This window comes from Anabrus simplex, chromosome 2 (genome assembly GCF_040414725.1).
Source record: "Anabrus simplex isolate iqAnaSimp1 chromosome 2, ASM4041472v1, whole genome shotgun sequence".
In the NCBI taxonomy this organism is placed as follows: Eukaryota; Metazoa; Arthropoda; class Insecta; order Orthoptera; family Tettigoniidae; genus Anabrus; species Anabrus simplex.
Window position 1 is genome coordinate 308,411,428 of NC_090266.1, and position 13,348 is coordinate 308,424,775.

At 39.3% G+C, this 13,348-nt stretch overlaps 1 protein-coding gene across 1 annotated transcript in view; it reads left to right on the forward strand.

The window, feature by feature from the left end:
- The first annotated feature begins 2,442 nt into the window (after positions 1 to 2,442).
- The window catches only part of LOC136864073 (mitochondrial carnitine/acylcarnitine carrier protein), a 332,454-nt gene continuing 321,548 nt past the window's right edge, over positions 2,443 to 13,348 (forward strand). The window contains exon 1 of the mRNA XM_067140619.2: positions 2,443 to 2,636. Within this exon, the coding sequence (XP_066996720.2) occupies positions 2,517 to 2,636 (120 nt within the window). The 5' untranslated portion in view covers positions 2,443 to 2,516. The remainder of the gene's footprint in view (positions 2,637 to 13,348) is intronic.

Here is a 13,348-nt window from a genome sequence, read left to right on the forward strand (position 1 = left end):
GGCATTCCTATATGGAGAATTTTGAAGTTGTATGTGCCGGCCCCGCGGTGTAGGGGTAGCGTGCCTGCCTCTTACTTGGAGGCCTCGGGTTCGATTCGCGGCCAGGTCATGGATTTTTACCTGCATCTGAGTGCTGGCTCGAGGTCCACTCAGCCTACGTGATTACAATTGATGAGTTATCTGACGGCGCGATGGCGGCCCCGGTCTAGAAAGCCAAGAATATCGGCTGAGAGGGTTCGTTATGCTGACCACTCGACACCTCGTATTCTGCCGGCCTTCGGGCTGAGCAGCGGTCGCTTGGTAGTCCATGGCCCTTCGGGGCTGTTGTGCCATGGGAGGCTAGGAAAACAACAGATAGTGAATCTGCCACCTGGGCGACTGTACCAAATGCAGACCAGTAATGATTGATGAGGGAATTGTATGTACACGTTTAATGTATTCATGATTTTAGTATCGACGATCCTATAGTGCCTAACATGCCTGAATTGACATTGGAACCTATAATTTCCAATATTCCCATTAATCGTATTTTTATCCCTAAATCTGTTAAAAATGCTTTCAAAGAATTCCGAAAAATAAAATATTTTCTGGCTCGTTTTCGTTACCTTAAACAAAATCTGAAAATCAGAAATCTCTAAACCACACTGCTCGGAAAGCCTTAAGAACCTCCCGCAGCGAGCATTCCCATAGTCTGTCACGAGGCAGGAGGCAGTATCCATTGACCTGCTGGAAAAAGCTCCTTGTTATTCTGTGGGAATAAGTCGGTATTCCTATTTGTTCCGTGTGTGAAGTATGCAGAAAGTGTCAGGTTCCAAATCTTCTTTAAATAAAAAGTTATTACAGGAATTTTTCCATTTCATATCGGATGGTAAAATTATATTGTGTGACGTTTGCAGCAAATAAGTAAGTCAAAATTTTTTAAAAAGTTTCCCCTCACGTGTTATTATCAATTTTGCAAAATAATAAACACGGTGACTATTAAAATACGTACAATTGAAGCTGCCTAAAAGCATTTTAGAACCTATGTGAGAATCTATTTTAGGCAGCTAAAATAATATTTCAGCACCTAAAAATCCGAGGACTAATAATCAATATTACATATTTTTGTGGTTGTTTGTAGCGTAGTGTGTTGTCTGAATATGAACAGAAATGTGTTGGAAGAAACACATGTAAAATACGTGTATAATATTTGTAATTTGTATGTATTGCGTATTCATTCCCAATATTTGTATATAAATTGTAAACTGTTTTCGAACTTTAGCATCCCATAAGATTTTAGATTATCACTATTGTCATATACTACACATATGGCAGCCTTGTTTATGTGAAAATTCACAAGCATGTGCAACACATTTTTAACCAATTTGATATTTTTTTAATAATAGGATATTATAAAGTTTTTAATGTATTCACTTGTGCAACATGTTTTACAATTTTCTAACCAGACGTCTGGTAGAACTTTGAGGTACGAAAAATGTCTCAACTATTTCAATGATGTTTATCCAACACGGTAACATCTTGTACTGTATTGAATAGGTTGAGGTTAAAATAAATTTTTTACATTTATTATTGAGATTCTTTCAATACGGAACAAACACAAACACCAAGAAGAATTAATTAGGTGAAATTAAAATCTTCGATCCAGCTGGGAATCGAATCCGGGACCTACAGAAATTAAAGCCTCAACGCTGTCCATTCAGCCAAGGATTCGGAGAAAACGAAATCATTATCGAGTTTCATTATTTCTCTCAGTAGCCTATTAAAATTCAGCTTTCGTAGTAGAACAAAGCAAATATCATAATTTTGTTTCATAATTTCTATGAATTTTCAACATGCAACTTTTGTAGTTTCAATATTGCCGCCTGACGTTTAAGGTCGAGCCACCAGGTGCACCACTGTCAACTTGTCTCTCAGTTTAGTACGGGAGAATACGAAAGTGTACAATATGTCTAAGTGTATCGTATTTGTTATTACTTAGTTAAACATTATCAGCTGAACAGCTCCATCTCTTAGCAATATCATTTCATATGGAATAATTTTGGCAAATCTCAACGTAAATAATGTTTAAGATTAATTATGTTATAAAGATTAACCTATGCAGCAACCTCCATACCTCTAAATTAAGGTAAACCGTGAAGAAAAGTCAATGATTTTCAGACAGAGGAGTATTCAGTTCTACCGCACAACTGGCGGTTAGCGCTACGTGTGGAACTATGAAATTATTCTCTATACATTGCGTTTGTGTACCCGTTTGTTGAGTGAGCGTAGATATAGTGGGCTGTGATGTTATTCTATGTTTATTACTTCGTGGAGTCAAGGAATTTTCACATGTCTGTTTTAAATACATCCTCCATAATCTATGGATTATCTCTGGAGAAGACCCTATTACATCCATGGTAGCATATTCTTTGCATGGTATGGTAGCAATGATTGCTGCAGTCCAATCTTAGTCCTGTCTAGTGGGCCGGTTCGTTGCGTACAGAATTTGTGGGGCCACTTATTAACTGTAGTGAAGGATGTCTGAAGAGAAGGAAATGCCCCAAAAGAAGGCTACTAGCCCTATTAAGTATTTTTTATCTGGTGGTTTTGGTGGCATTTGCACGGTAGTAGCAGGTCACCCTCTTGACACAATAAAGGTACGTTCGCTAAATTTAACATAACCCATACTCAGTGGTCAGCAGGGTATTTAATGTGTACCGTTTAACGATATCTGTAATTTGTATCAACACTGGAATATGACAAGTGTGATGGTGAACCAGTAACCTATTGTTTATAATTAGGTAACGTTCTGAGAAATGTTTTTTTATTTGAAAGTGACAAATCTTTGGGGTAAAGGTACAGCTGCGTGAGTTCCGTGTTTTACTAGTCTGTGAAGACGAAAGCCGAGAATTTGCAGATGCCAGATATGTTGCTTCCGAGATGTATACTTTTCTGCGACATTTCTTCTGAATATTTCTTTCTAATAACGTCTAAAACATGTTATTTATAGGCGAAGTTAGGTTATTAATGTTCATGTGTCGTTTACATCTTTCAACCGTGTTCTGTTTTCTCAAGGTTTAGTTAGTGTTATCTCTTTTTTATGGTTTGAATTCCGAGTAATATCGTGTAATTGTTGCGTTCGAGAGTTATACTCTTAAAACTTTTCTGGTATTTTATATGAGTTATCGTCTACAGTGTAGTTATGTGTAGTTTTTGCTCATTGTCTCTACAGGCCTAATTTTAATCAGATGACATAAACCTTTGCTACAGTCATTGTTGAATCGTCGAGAATATGATGCTGAATTTGTTACTGCCTTGCATTATATGTTGCTTAATGAGTTTGTTGACATTCATGAGGTGGCTTTCAGCGCATAGTTTTTTGTTCCAAGATTTTGGTGATACTTGTCCATGTCTAGTATTTTGTAGGAGGAAGTATAGAATTACTAAAGTACTATTTCTCAGTTTTTAACTTGCGTGTCCTCAGGAAAATTTCACTGCTGTTTACAAGATGGACATAAGTGAATATATTTAATTGAAGTGATTCATATTGATTTTGAGGTATTCCTAAGATTCATTTGGGTTATTTTCCAAAAATTAGGTTAAACTTTATTTTGAAATTGACAACAGATCTGTTGCCTAATAATAATAATAATGTTACTGGTTTTACATTACATTCACTACTTTTGCGGTTTTCGGAGAGGCCGAGGAGCCGTAATTTTGCCCCACGGGAGTTCTTTTACGTGCCAGTAAATCTGCCGACACAAGGCTAGCGTATTTGTGCACCTTCAGATCCCACCGGACTGAGGCAGGATCGAACCCGCCAACTTGAAATGTAGAGCAGAACTTCAGCTGTGATTTATTACTAGAAGTAGGTTACTATCTGATGGCACGACAACTTAGCAAGTCAGAAAATTAGTCTCGTATGGGGGGGAGTCCATGTAATGCAGAGTGAGAGGGGAGGAACGCTCACTTCGCTAGTTGGTGCAGAAGTGGTGTTGTGGGCACCTCATAATTGTAACTGTATTATGGGTTAAGATCGCAAGTGAGCAGCACAGTAGTAGTTACCCCCTCTATTATCTTCCTTTTCCTCCTTTCCCCTCCAAGCTCATGGCTTTGGGCAGGTTTGTGGCATCTAGTAGTAATCTACTTCCATCTGTCGACAACCTGATACAGCTGGGGATGATCACCTTGTGCACACCAATAGAATTTTAATGACCTATCCTCCATTCTTACCTTATATCATGTAGATAATTCTTTTTTTTCATAGAGTACATTGGTCTACTCGGTAGAACTTCAATATTGTCCCCCTGCAGAACATGCTGCTCTGGGCATGGAGGACGGTGCTCTATTGTTGGCAGCTACATCACTTGCTCGTATGGGGAGATTGGTCTGCGCACGTCCTGTCTGGTGACAAAAAATAATTTGTCCGACATGTTGGGGATGCATAGCAAAAAGCCTGTCAAAGAGAGTGGGGCCACTGGATCATGGCAAACGATTTATCTAAATAATAATGATAATAGCGCATAAATCTCTATTCCAATTTTAATAAACCCTGATACACAAGGTACAATATCAATTTACTTTTCTAAAAATTTATTTTCAACTTTTTCAATTTCCCTTCACAGTACTTAATTTTCTTTCATGATCATACACTTTTTATTTTATTAATAATTACTGTTCTAGTAGCTTATATTATAGGAAGTTTATTATTCAATAAATTTACACATCGTTATTTACTTGAAGGACAAACAATTGAAGTAATTTGAACAATTCTCCCTGCAATTACACTTATTTTCATTGCCCTTCTGTGTTGGTTTCTATAATTCGAACTCATTCTCAAGTATTGCTTAAGGCATTATATTGTTTCACAGTTGGAGATGAGATATATCTTTGTTGAATCCTGGGAGTGACTCCATACTGAATTCATATCAGCCAGTAACAATTTTCCTCTACCTGCCTACTTTGGAAAATGTAGTTTAATGATATTTTACTATAAAGGTGCTTCGTAGGGTGGATTGGTGGGTCCTCAGCAGTGGCAATGAACATATCTCTCTTTCACACACACACAGAATGTACGATTTATTAGATTCCATATCTTACCGGTAAGTCATGTATTACCACCAGGTGGACAATACCACAGTTCTAACACCTGACCTCTGGTGTTCTATGGATGCCAGTGAAATACTTTCCGACGTATGTTAGCCCGTTTTAGGCTAAGCTTTTTTATCAAATAAGCTCCGATGGTACCGAGGAAGTAGCCGCGTGGTTTGCGTCACGCAACTATTGGCTTGCATTAAGGAGATAGTGGGTTCGAACCCCACTGTCGACAGCCCTGAAGATGGTTTCCCATTTTCACACACTGCAGATTTTGGGGCTGTACCTTAATTAAAGTAATGGTTGCTTCCTTCCCACTCCTAGCCCTTTCCTATCCCATCGTTGTCAGAAGACGTATCTGTGCAGTGTAAAGTAAAATTGAAGAAGAAAGAAAAAAAAAAAAAAAACATTGATGGTAAAACCGCTCCAATACGTTGTGATTTAGGTACAATGTTGCAGCTCCATGTACTGCAGGAACATTTGTCTTGACATGTGGTTCTATAAAATCGCCATATCGATACCTTAAAGCACACTAGTTCTATGTCCACTTTTGACAAGTTGTGGGAAATCGCAAAACAAAACTTGAGATTGATATTTCGTTATAATCCATTGTTCCTATATGCTATTACACTGATTTGTTTTGAAGCATAATGCATCTGAGCTGTAATTCTAAAGAATTTAAGTGAAAATTCTAAATATTTTCATATTTTAATGTGTTTTTTGCACTTAAGTCGGGACATAGTACAACTGAGCACTAACAAGTATACCATTTTTGGACATAGTACTAACAGTTTTATTATGTGTCACAAAGGTGAAAGCAGGATATTTTCAACAAAAAAAACAATATTTTAACCGCAAGGAAAACATTTATGACATTTTAGCACTTTGAATACAATACAATGTACAATGGAATATCAAATGTGAAAGAGACACAGAACAGAAAGGCCGCCACTGGAATATTCTTGGAACATTCTAATCATCCTTGCCCGGTGTCGGTGCCCATACAGCTTCATCACAGACATCCTTTGCAGAAGGCAAATTGTTGATGAAGCCCTTGTAATCAGATGGGATTACACCATTCTTCACCAGATTTAATAAATCTTTCTTTTTCTGAATGGATATGGGCAGCTGAGCACTGTATTTTACTTTCAGATAAATTTTTGCCCAATCAATTGTACACGGATTCACCACAAGCTCGTGGAAATCGTCCTTCACACCATACTTGAAGTGAATTGTCGAACAATTTTTTTGGAAACGAAACCACTTTACGTGAAGCCAATTAACTTTCTCATTCATAGAATCTCTTGTTCGATTCTTCATGACTTGTTTTGTCAGCTGTTCTAAGTCGTACACGTTGTTGTAGCTCCGTAGAATGACAGTGTAAGGCCGAGGCTTCTTTCTGGCCATTTCGATTACAAGTTTATACTCGTGTGGAGTATAAATAGTTTTGTGTTTTCGACATTTCTCTATTGTGGCATGAACTGAGTCAGCCTCAAGGTAGCTATGGCCACTCTCCATAAATTTCAAGTCTATGGTTTTCAAGTTAGGGTGCATTTTGGTATTCATTGCGTAGAGCAAAGCAGAAACTACGTTTTGGTTCCTGTTCTGCCCACCACATGTATCAGCATACAGGACTAAATGCTCAACTTCCGGATGCAAGTGCTTAATGTAACTCATCAGGCAGCTGCCAATTTCTGCACTCCCTTTCCTACCATGGGTCTCATCCCACAAGTAGCAGGTTCCATTCTTGAATGAATCATAAACTGTAAAGTTAAAAACTGAGAGTTTTCTCTTATAGTAAATTTGGCAGTCCCCTGCAAAGGGTATTTGTAGTATCGCTTGCAGGTCAAAACTTCCACACACAAACTTTGGATTGTCTGCCGCAGTTTTGGTATCTTCTTCCTTCATTTCTCGTATTTGAAGCTTACGAGTGATGTGTTCCAAATAGTCCGAGCTGGTGGTAGTTGTCTTGGTGCGTTCTGCCTCGGTACACTTCGAGCATTGATCCTTCTTCGGAGTGAAAATGGCTAAGGGTGGTTCGAACTTATTAAAAATCGCCCGGAATACAGATTCTGACACCTGAGGGCGATTCGCATCCTTGCTGTACAGGTAATGTAAGGTTCGTATGTTTATGTCCGGTGCCAAGTAGAGACGATTGCTCTTCTTTCTACAGTAGTGAGCAGGAACTTTCGGAAACGAGTTAATGAAGGCACGAACGTGGCGAACAACTCGTTCTGGAGTTGCATTTGGAGCTGGTCGTCCAGCCCTCCGATCTCTCCCTAAGTAGGATCCGTGTGGGCTCTTATACTGCAAAGCCGCGTTTACCACACTCTTCGAAATAGCAAAGGTATTCAGAAAAAATCTTTGACATACTCGAACTGCATTTCCAGATACATTTGGCAACGTATACTTCCTACTGACTTCTTTATTGAATTCCGAATCAGGTTGCCTTTTTCTCTTCCGTTGAACAGGTTGTTCACTAACAAAGTTGCACAACATATTCTTTTGACGTTCGTTATTTTCGAAACCATAATATTCGTCGAACAGTGTTTGTTGGTGTTCTCGAGTAATGTTCGTTAGGCATCTGAATCTACATGCACAGTCATCCAGCTTCACAGCCTTGGGTGGAATAATTCGGCCATTGACGTCACTGTAACTCTTGCCAGCCAGCCGATTTAGCTTTTTGACGTTTCTCTTCCACTTTGCAGGGTCTGCAAAACGTCGTCTTTTCCGCTTTGGTGTTTCCGATGCAATATAATTGGCAATACCAACCTCGGAAACTTCCTCAGGAACATTCTGATTAAGCACTGCCTCTTCGTTCTTGTTATTTAAGGTTTCTGCAACAGCAAACAATAAAAATAATATCCTTTTGCAAATACAAATACAGGAAGAGAGAGGCAAACGGGATATATTGGCAAATATTTGTACCAAGTATTCGTCATTGTTTATCTTTATGTATTTATAACTCGATCTTACCATCCATTGTATGTTGTGATTCATGATTGTCACTTCCAGCATCCTCTGGCGGTTCATAACCTTCACCTTTTTCTTCGCCTGCACACCTTTCAAGAATTGATATGTTGTAACTGTTGCTCTCCTCAAAAACTACTAATTGGTTTTTGGTGGAAATAGTAAGATCATCTTGTTCTATTGCATTTGGATCACCTGTAACCCAATTAATTGTATAATTAGAAAAACAGACTGAATGAGAAAAATAAAATTGACGTACTTGATTGACCTTTTATGAAAGCCTTACTTGCTTCATCGGTGTGTCGGTTCTGATTTGATATCACTGTGCCGTCAGCGTTTACTATTGCTATGACTTCTATTACCTCGTTGCCAGTTACCAGTTCTGCAATGAATTATTAAACACAATAAAACAAAATAAGAACAGTTTTGTTGGACTAAATATGCAAGTACACTATGAGAAAAAAGAAAATGAATGGTCACCATTAATGTCAGTTGCGAAGTTTTGTACGTCGATCTCCATAAAATGGTCAGTGTCAAACTCTCGTTCCCCTTGTCCTAGTACATCCATAGCAGTGGCATTACTTTGAGAGTTAATTTGGACCTTATTAGAGGTGTTAATTTCACGTTCCTCTTCGTCCAACTCATCCAACCACCTGCACAATTGATCTGCCTCTGCATTCATTTCTAATCATATGCAAAATAATTGCATTAGTACAGCCTTCAGTACAAATACGAGTTTTGATTGTTTTGATAGATAAAGAATGAGTTTAATAAGATGATAACTTACCGCTATAGTTTGTAGTATAACAACAACTATAAAAGCAGTCTTTTCACAATCGATATTGACACCATGTCACTCATTCACGATTAACACCTACAGCTATTATGTGAGCCAGAACAATTACAATATCTCTCACAAACTGCTGTACAAGACCGCCAAAACAACAAGTACCAAGGCCAATAATGAATCAAGAACGTGATCTACGTCCATTCTTGTTTCGTGAAGTAAATGCACACGGATACTATGTCCGGACATAGCACAACTGAGCACGTGAGACCTGACAACAAGGAAGATATTAGGACATAGTATTTGTGTGCGCTTGTAAAGAAGACAGGGTAGGACATAGTAATTTTAGTTTTCTCTATTTTTCTCGTATTTCCCACTTGGTATGGACAAAGAACAACTGTGCATTCAATGCCGCTTCTCATGACTAATCTGATGGTACCAATATGTCGATATCCCAAAAAAGTGGACATAGCACTTGTGTGCTTTAAGGTATCGATATACTGTGCTGTTCCAAGAAATTGTTAGACGATTCTTTAAATACGGCTAACTTGCAAGGAGGGGCGACTTCTGCAGCAGCAGCAACAACAGACCTGTTTCATTGCTGGAAAGTGATCACTGTTTTTCTTTTCTTTTTTAGACTCCTACAATTACAGGAACAAGTCGTCAGTCTGTACAAGTGATGTTTCCGTGCTGACATTTCATCACATAAGCTCTGTCCTACGAATATAAAAGTTTACTAAAGTTAAACTGAGAGGAGTTCCCACAATCAACTTAACATGTTTGGTCAGTTGATAAATAGAACACAACAAACATTTCCTTTGAACATGTTATCAAGAATGCAACAAGATGACTTCATCGACTTACCTATTTTATATTAGTATTAGTCGTGTGTGAATTTAGCATTAAGACTTGCAACAACAGGACTTTTAAACAGTCATGGTATGTTTTTAGTGAAATTTTATTTTCACGACACATCATCATCATTTTATGTATCATATTCATAGTATTCTGTTCATCAAAATATTATCTCTGGTCCATTTCCATTCAATCAGTCATGGATTGAAACAAGGATGTGTGCTTGCTCCAACCTAGCTGCTATGCAATGTGGAACATCTACAGACAACCAATGTGTAAAGTTCAGATATCGCTTCGATGGGGGACTGTTCAGTCTGGCTAGACTTCGCTCCCAAATGCTTACCAAGATTTGCTTTGTTATGGAATTGCGGTGTGCAGATGATGCCGCCGCACCTGCTCTCACACCTGAGGAGCTGCAACAGTCAGTTGTTTCAAGAATGCTTGCAATCGGTTTGGTCTCTCCATTACTGCTCGGAAAACCAAAGTTCAGAAAACCTGCACCTGGATCGAACCTCCCACCTTTCAATATCTCCATTGTGAATACTCCACTAGAGCAGGTCAACCACTTTTTATATCTAGGAAGTATCCTCTCAGCAATTGCTAACTGCTCACAAGATGTCGATAGCAGGATTGGTGCTGCCCACACAGCATTTGGAGGTTTGTCCCGTCTTGTCTTCATGAATAAGGACCTTAAAATGCATACCAAGATCATAATTTACCATGCTGCTGTCATATCAACACTGCTTTGCGGTTGTGAAACGTGGACCCTCTACCATCAGGATATCCATCTGCAAAAACTTAGATCCGTGTTGAACATCAAATGGGAGGACTGCGTCACCAACTTTGCAGTTCTTGAGAAAGCATTGAGGCTACCATCATTGGCCACCGTCTCAGATGGATAGGGCACGTCCATCACGAGTGAATCCAGGCTTTCTCGTCAACTTCTGTATGGTGAGCTCTGTTCCGGCACAAGACTTCATGGAGCCCCTTTGAGGCGTTTCAAGGATCAGCTAAAGCATACTATGAAAAGAGCTGGAATTAACACTCAATCCTGAGATACGCTTGCTGAGAATTGTACACTTTGGCGTCACACTGTTTCTACATCAGGTTCGGTGTTTGAAGAGGAACGACGGTGATGTGAAGAGGATAAACAAGCACGGAAGTTCCGTCAAGCTCAGTTCCACGCTCCCCCAACCATTTCATGTGATTTGTGGGGACGTATGTTTCATGCCAAGATTGGGCTACTAAGTCATATGAAACAAATTCACAAAGCTTTGCGAGTGTGAAAATATAAATTGCTGAGGAATATTGTTTACTCGGATACAAGTTGCAGACTGCGATGACATGGTTTTCTAGTAGTGTTCAATAATGTCTCTCTTCAGTTTTACTAGCCAGCTGAAAAAAAGTCTAACAAGGACCGAAACATGTACTGGTGATAAAAAAATATGCTTTTATTTACTTATGGTGTAAAGTTTTCTCAGTATTGTATTGAAAGGTGGACAAAATACAGTATTCTCTAAATAGTCAATTTTTATAATTTTTGAGGCCAGTCTACTTTAACGCGAGTGAAATGCCTCGAAGCATAGAACACGGCAGCCAACATTACAGTTTTTGCACTGTTTCCTGACTGCTTTCTGCCACCACATGCTGCACTCTCTTTTTTATTGTTTCAGGTAGTGAGATACCCCATTGGAACAGAATTCTGGCAACATGCGTGAGGATACTTTCATACTCGGTCTTCCTGTGTTGGGGTGCAGAGCAACCCAAGGTTGAATATATGCCCTATCTATGTACCGTGGCAAGCCGAGCAGGTCTAGATTCTCCTCTTTGCTTTTGGGGTCAATTCATGTATTGTTCATAAAGGCATTCAGAAGGACCGCTATTAGAGGCCAGTACCATTTCTTATTTTGGTTTCTTGTATGACAAGATAAGTTTTGATCCAATTGTTTGGGTTGCCCGTTATTCGAATAACTTGAATACTTAACACGGTACTGCAGAAGCTGTTTCTTCACAAACGTGACTCGCTTCATTTTTACTAACCAGACTGATTAGCTGAGGCAGTAGATCGATGGCCTTCTGATCTTAAGATGGTGAGTTCGATTCCAGCTTGGTCTGGTGGTATTTCAAGGTCCTCAAATACATCAGACTTGTGCCGGTATATTTACTGGCACATTCAAGAACTCTGTGAGACAAAATTCCAGCACCTCGGTGCCTCCGAAAATGTTAAAAGTACCGTATAATCCCGAATACCACCCACACTTTTTTCCCCAAAATATTGGTTCTAAATCTTGGATGCAGGTCATATTCAAGCCGCTCATTCTCGTAAATATTTACTACATTTACATGGAGTTTTGAAATAGATTTGAATACAGTTACCGGTACCATACTCAATATACCACATGTAAATGGACATTCAGGTCTTATTGTGATTTAGTTGCATTCTAGAAAACAAGATAGATTTTTTTCTCAGTACGGTTACAGTGGCATGTAAACGTGAAATGTAAGGTAATGAAATGTGTTAAATCAAAGAATATGGGTAAATATGAAAGCGGCTGCTGCGGATGCTCGATTGTCATTTGTTTCACAAGTGTTGCTGGCATGCTGGGTGCGCGAATAGCTGATCTCGCAGGATATCTTACTTTGCAAGAGTCGAGACTGTTGGTTACGGAAGTCTACCTCGTTCACATTCGAGTTCCGTATCTGTCCTGTGAAAGTGCTGTCTCGATAGTAAGTGATGGATTAAAAACGGCGTCTGCGGTCATTTACTGTGCGTGAGAAACTTAACGTAGTAAGCGAAGCTGAAATATACAGAAATCATGCCGTTGGCGGAAGGTACAATATAGGTGAATCGTGTATTTCTGATTAGCGGAAGAAGATGAAAAAACTTATAAAAAGTAACGGCGATCCCAGAGCGTTCCGAGGGCGGAGTGCAGTGTTTCCGGAAATTGAAGAAAGACTCCACAAATTTGTGATAGAAAAACGTGAGTTAGGATATGGTGTTTCTAGTGAAATGTGTCAATTGAAAGGACTAGAGATCTCAAAAGAACTCAAAACACAGGGTTTTACTGCAAGCCGCGGATGGATCCGAAACTTTTATCGGAGAAAGGGATTGTGCATTCGGAGACGTTCATCTATTTCACAACATCTCCCTGGGGCGTATGAAGAAAAATTAACGGCCTTTCAGCGTCACATTATTCATTTGAGGTAGCAAAATTCATATTTGCTGTTGCAAATAGGGAATGCTGACCAGACACCTGTTTATTTTGAAATGCTCTTGGAAAATACAGTGGGTACGAAGGGTTCTAAAAGTGTAACCATCGGAACAGGTGGTAACGAAAAGCAACGATGCACGGTAATGTTGTGCATATTAGCAGATGGAACCAAACTCCCTCCATGTGTTGTTCTGAAAAGGAAAACACTTCCGAAAGGAAACTTGCCGTCCGGTGTTATTGTTAGAACACGAGTCCGGCTGGATGGACAGTGCGTTAGTTGAGGACTGGGTGAAGTGCGTTTGGCAGCGTCGCCCGGGAGCTTTGTTACAAAAACGAAACATGCTTGTGTTGGACAGTTACCGAGGACATGCACCTGACGCCATAAAAGATGTGATGAGGAAAGGAAAAATCGATCTTGCGATAATTCCCGGAGGACTCTCTTCTATTCTAC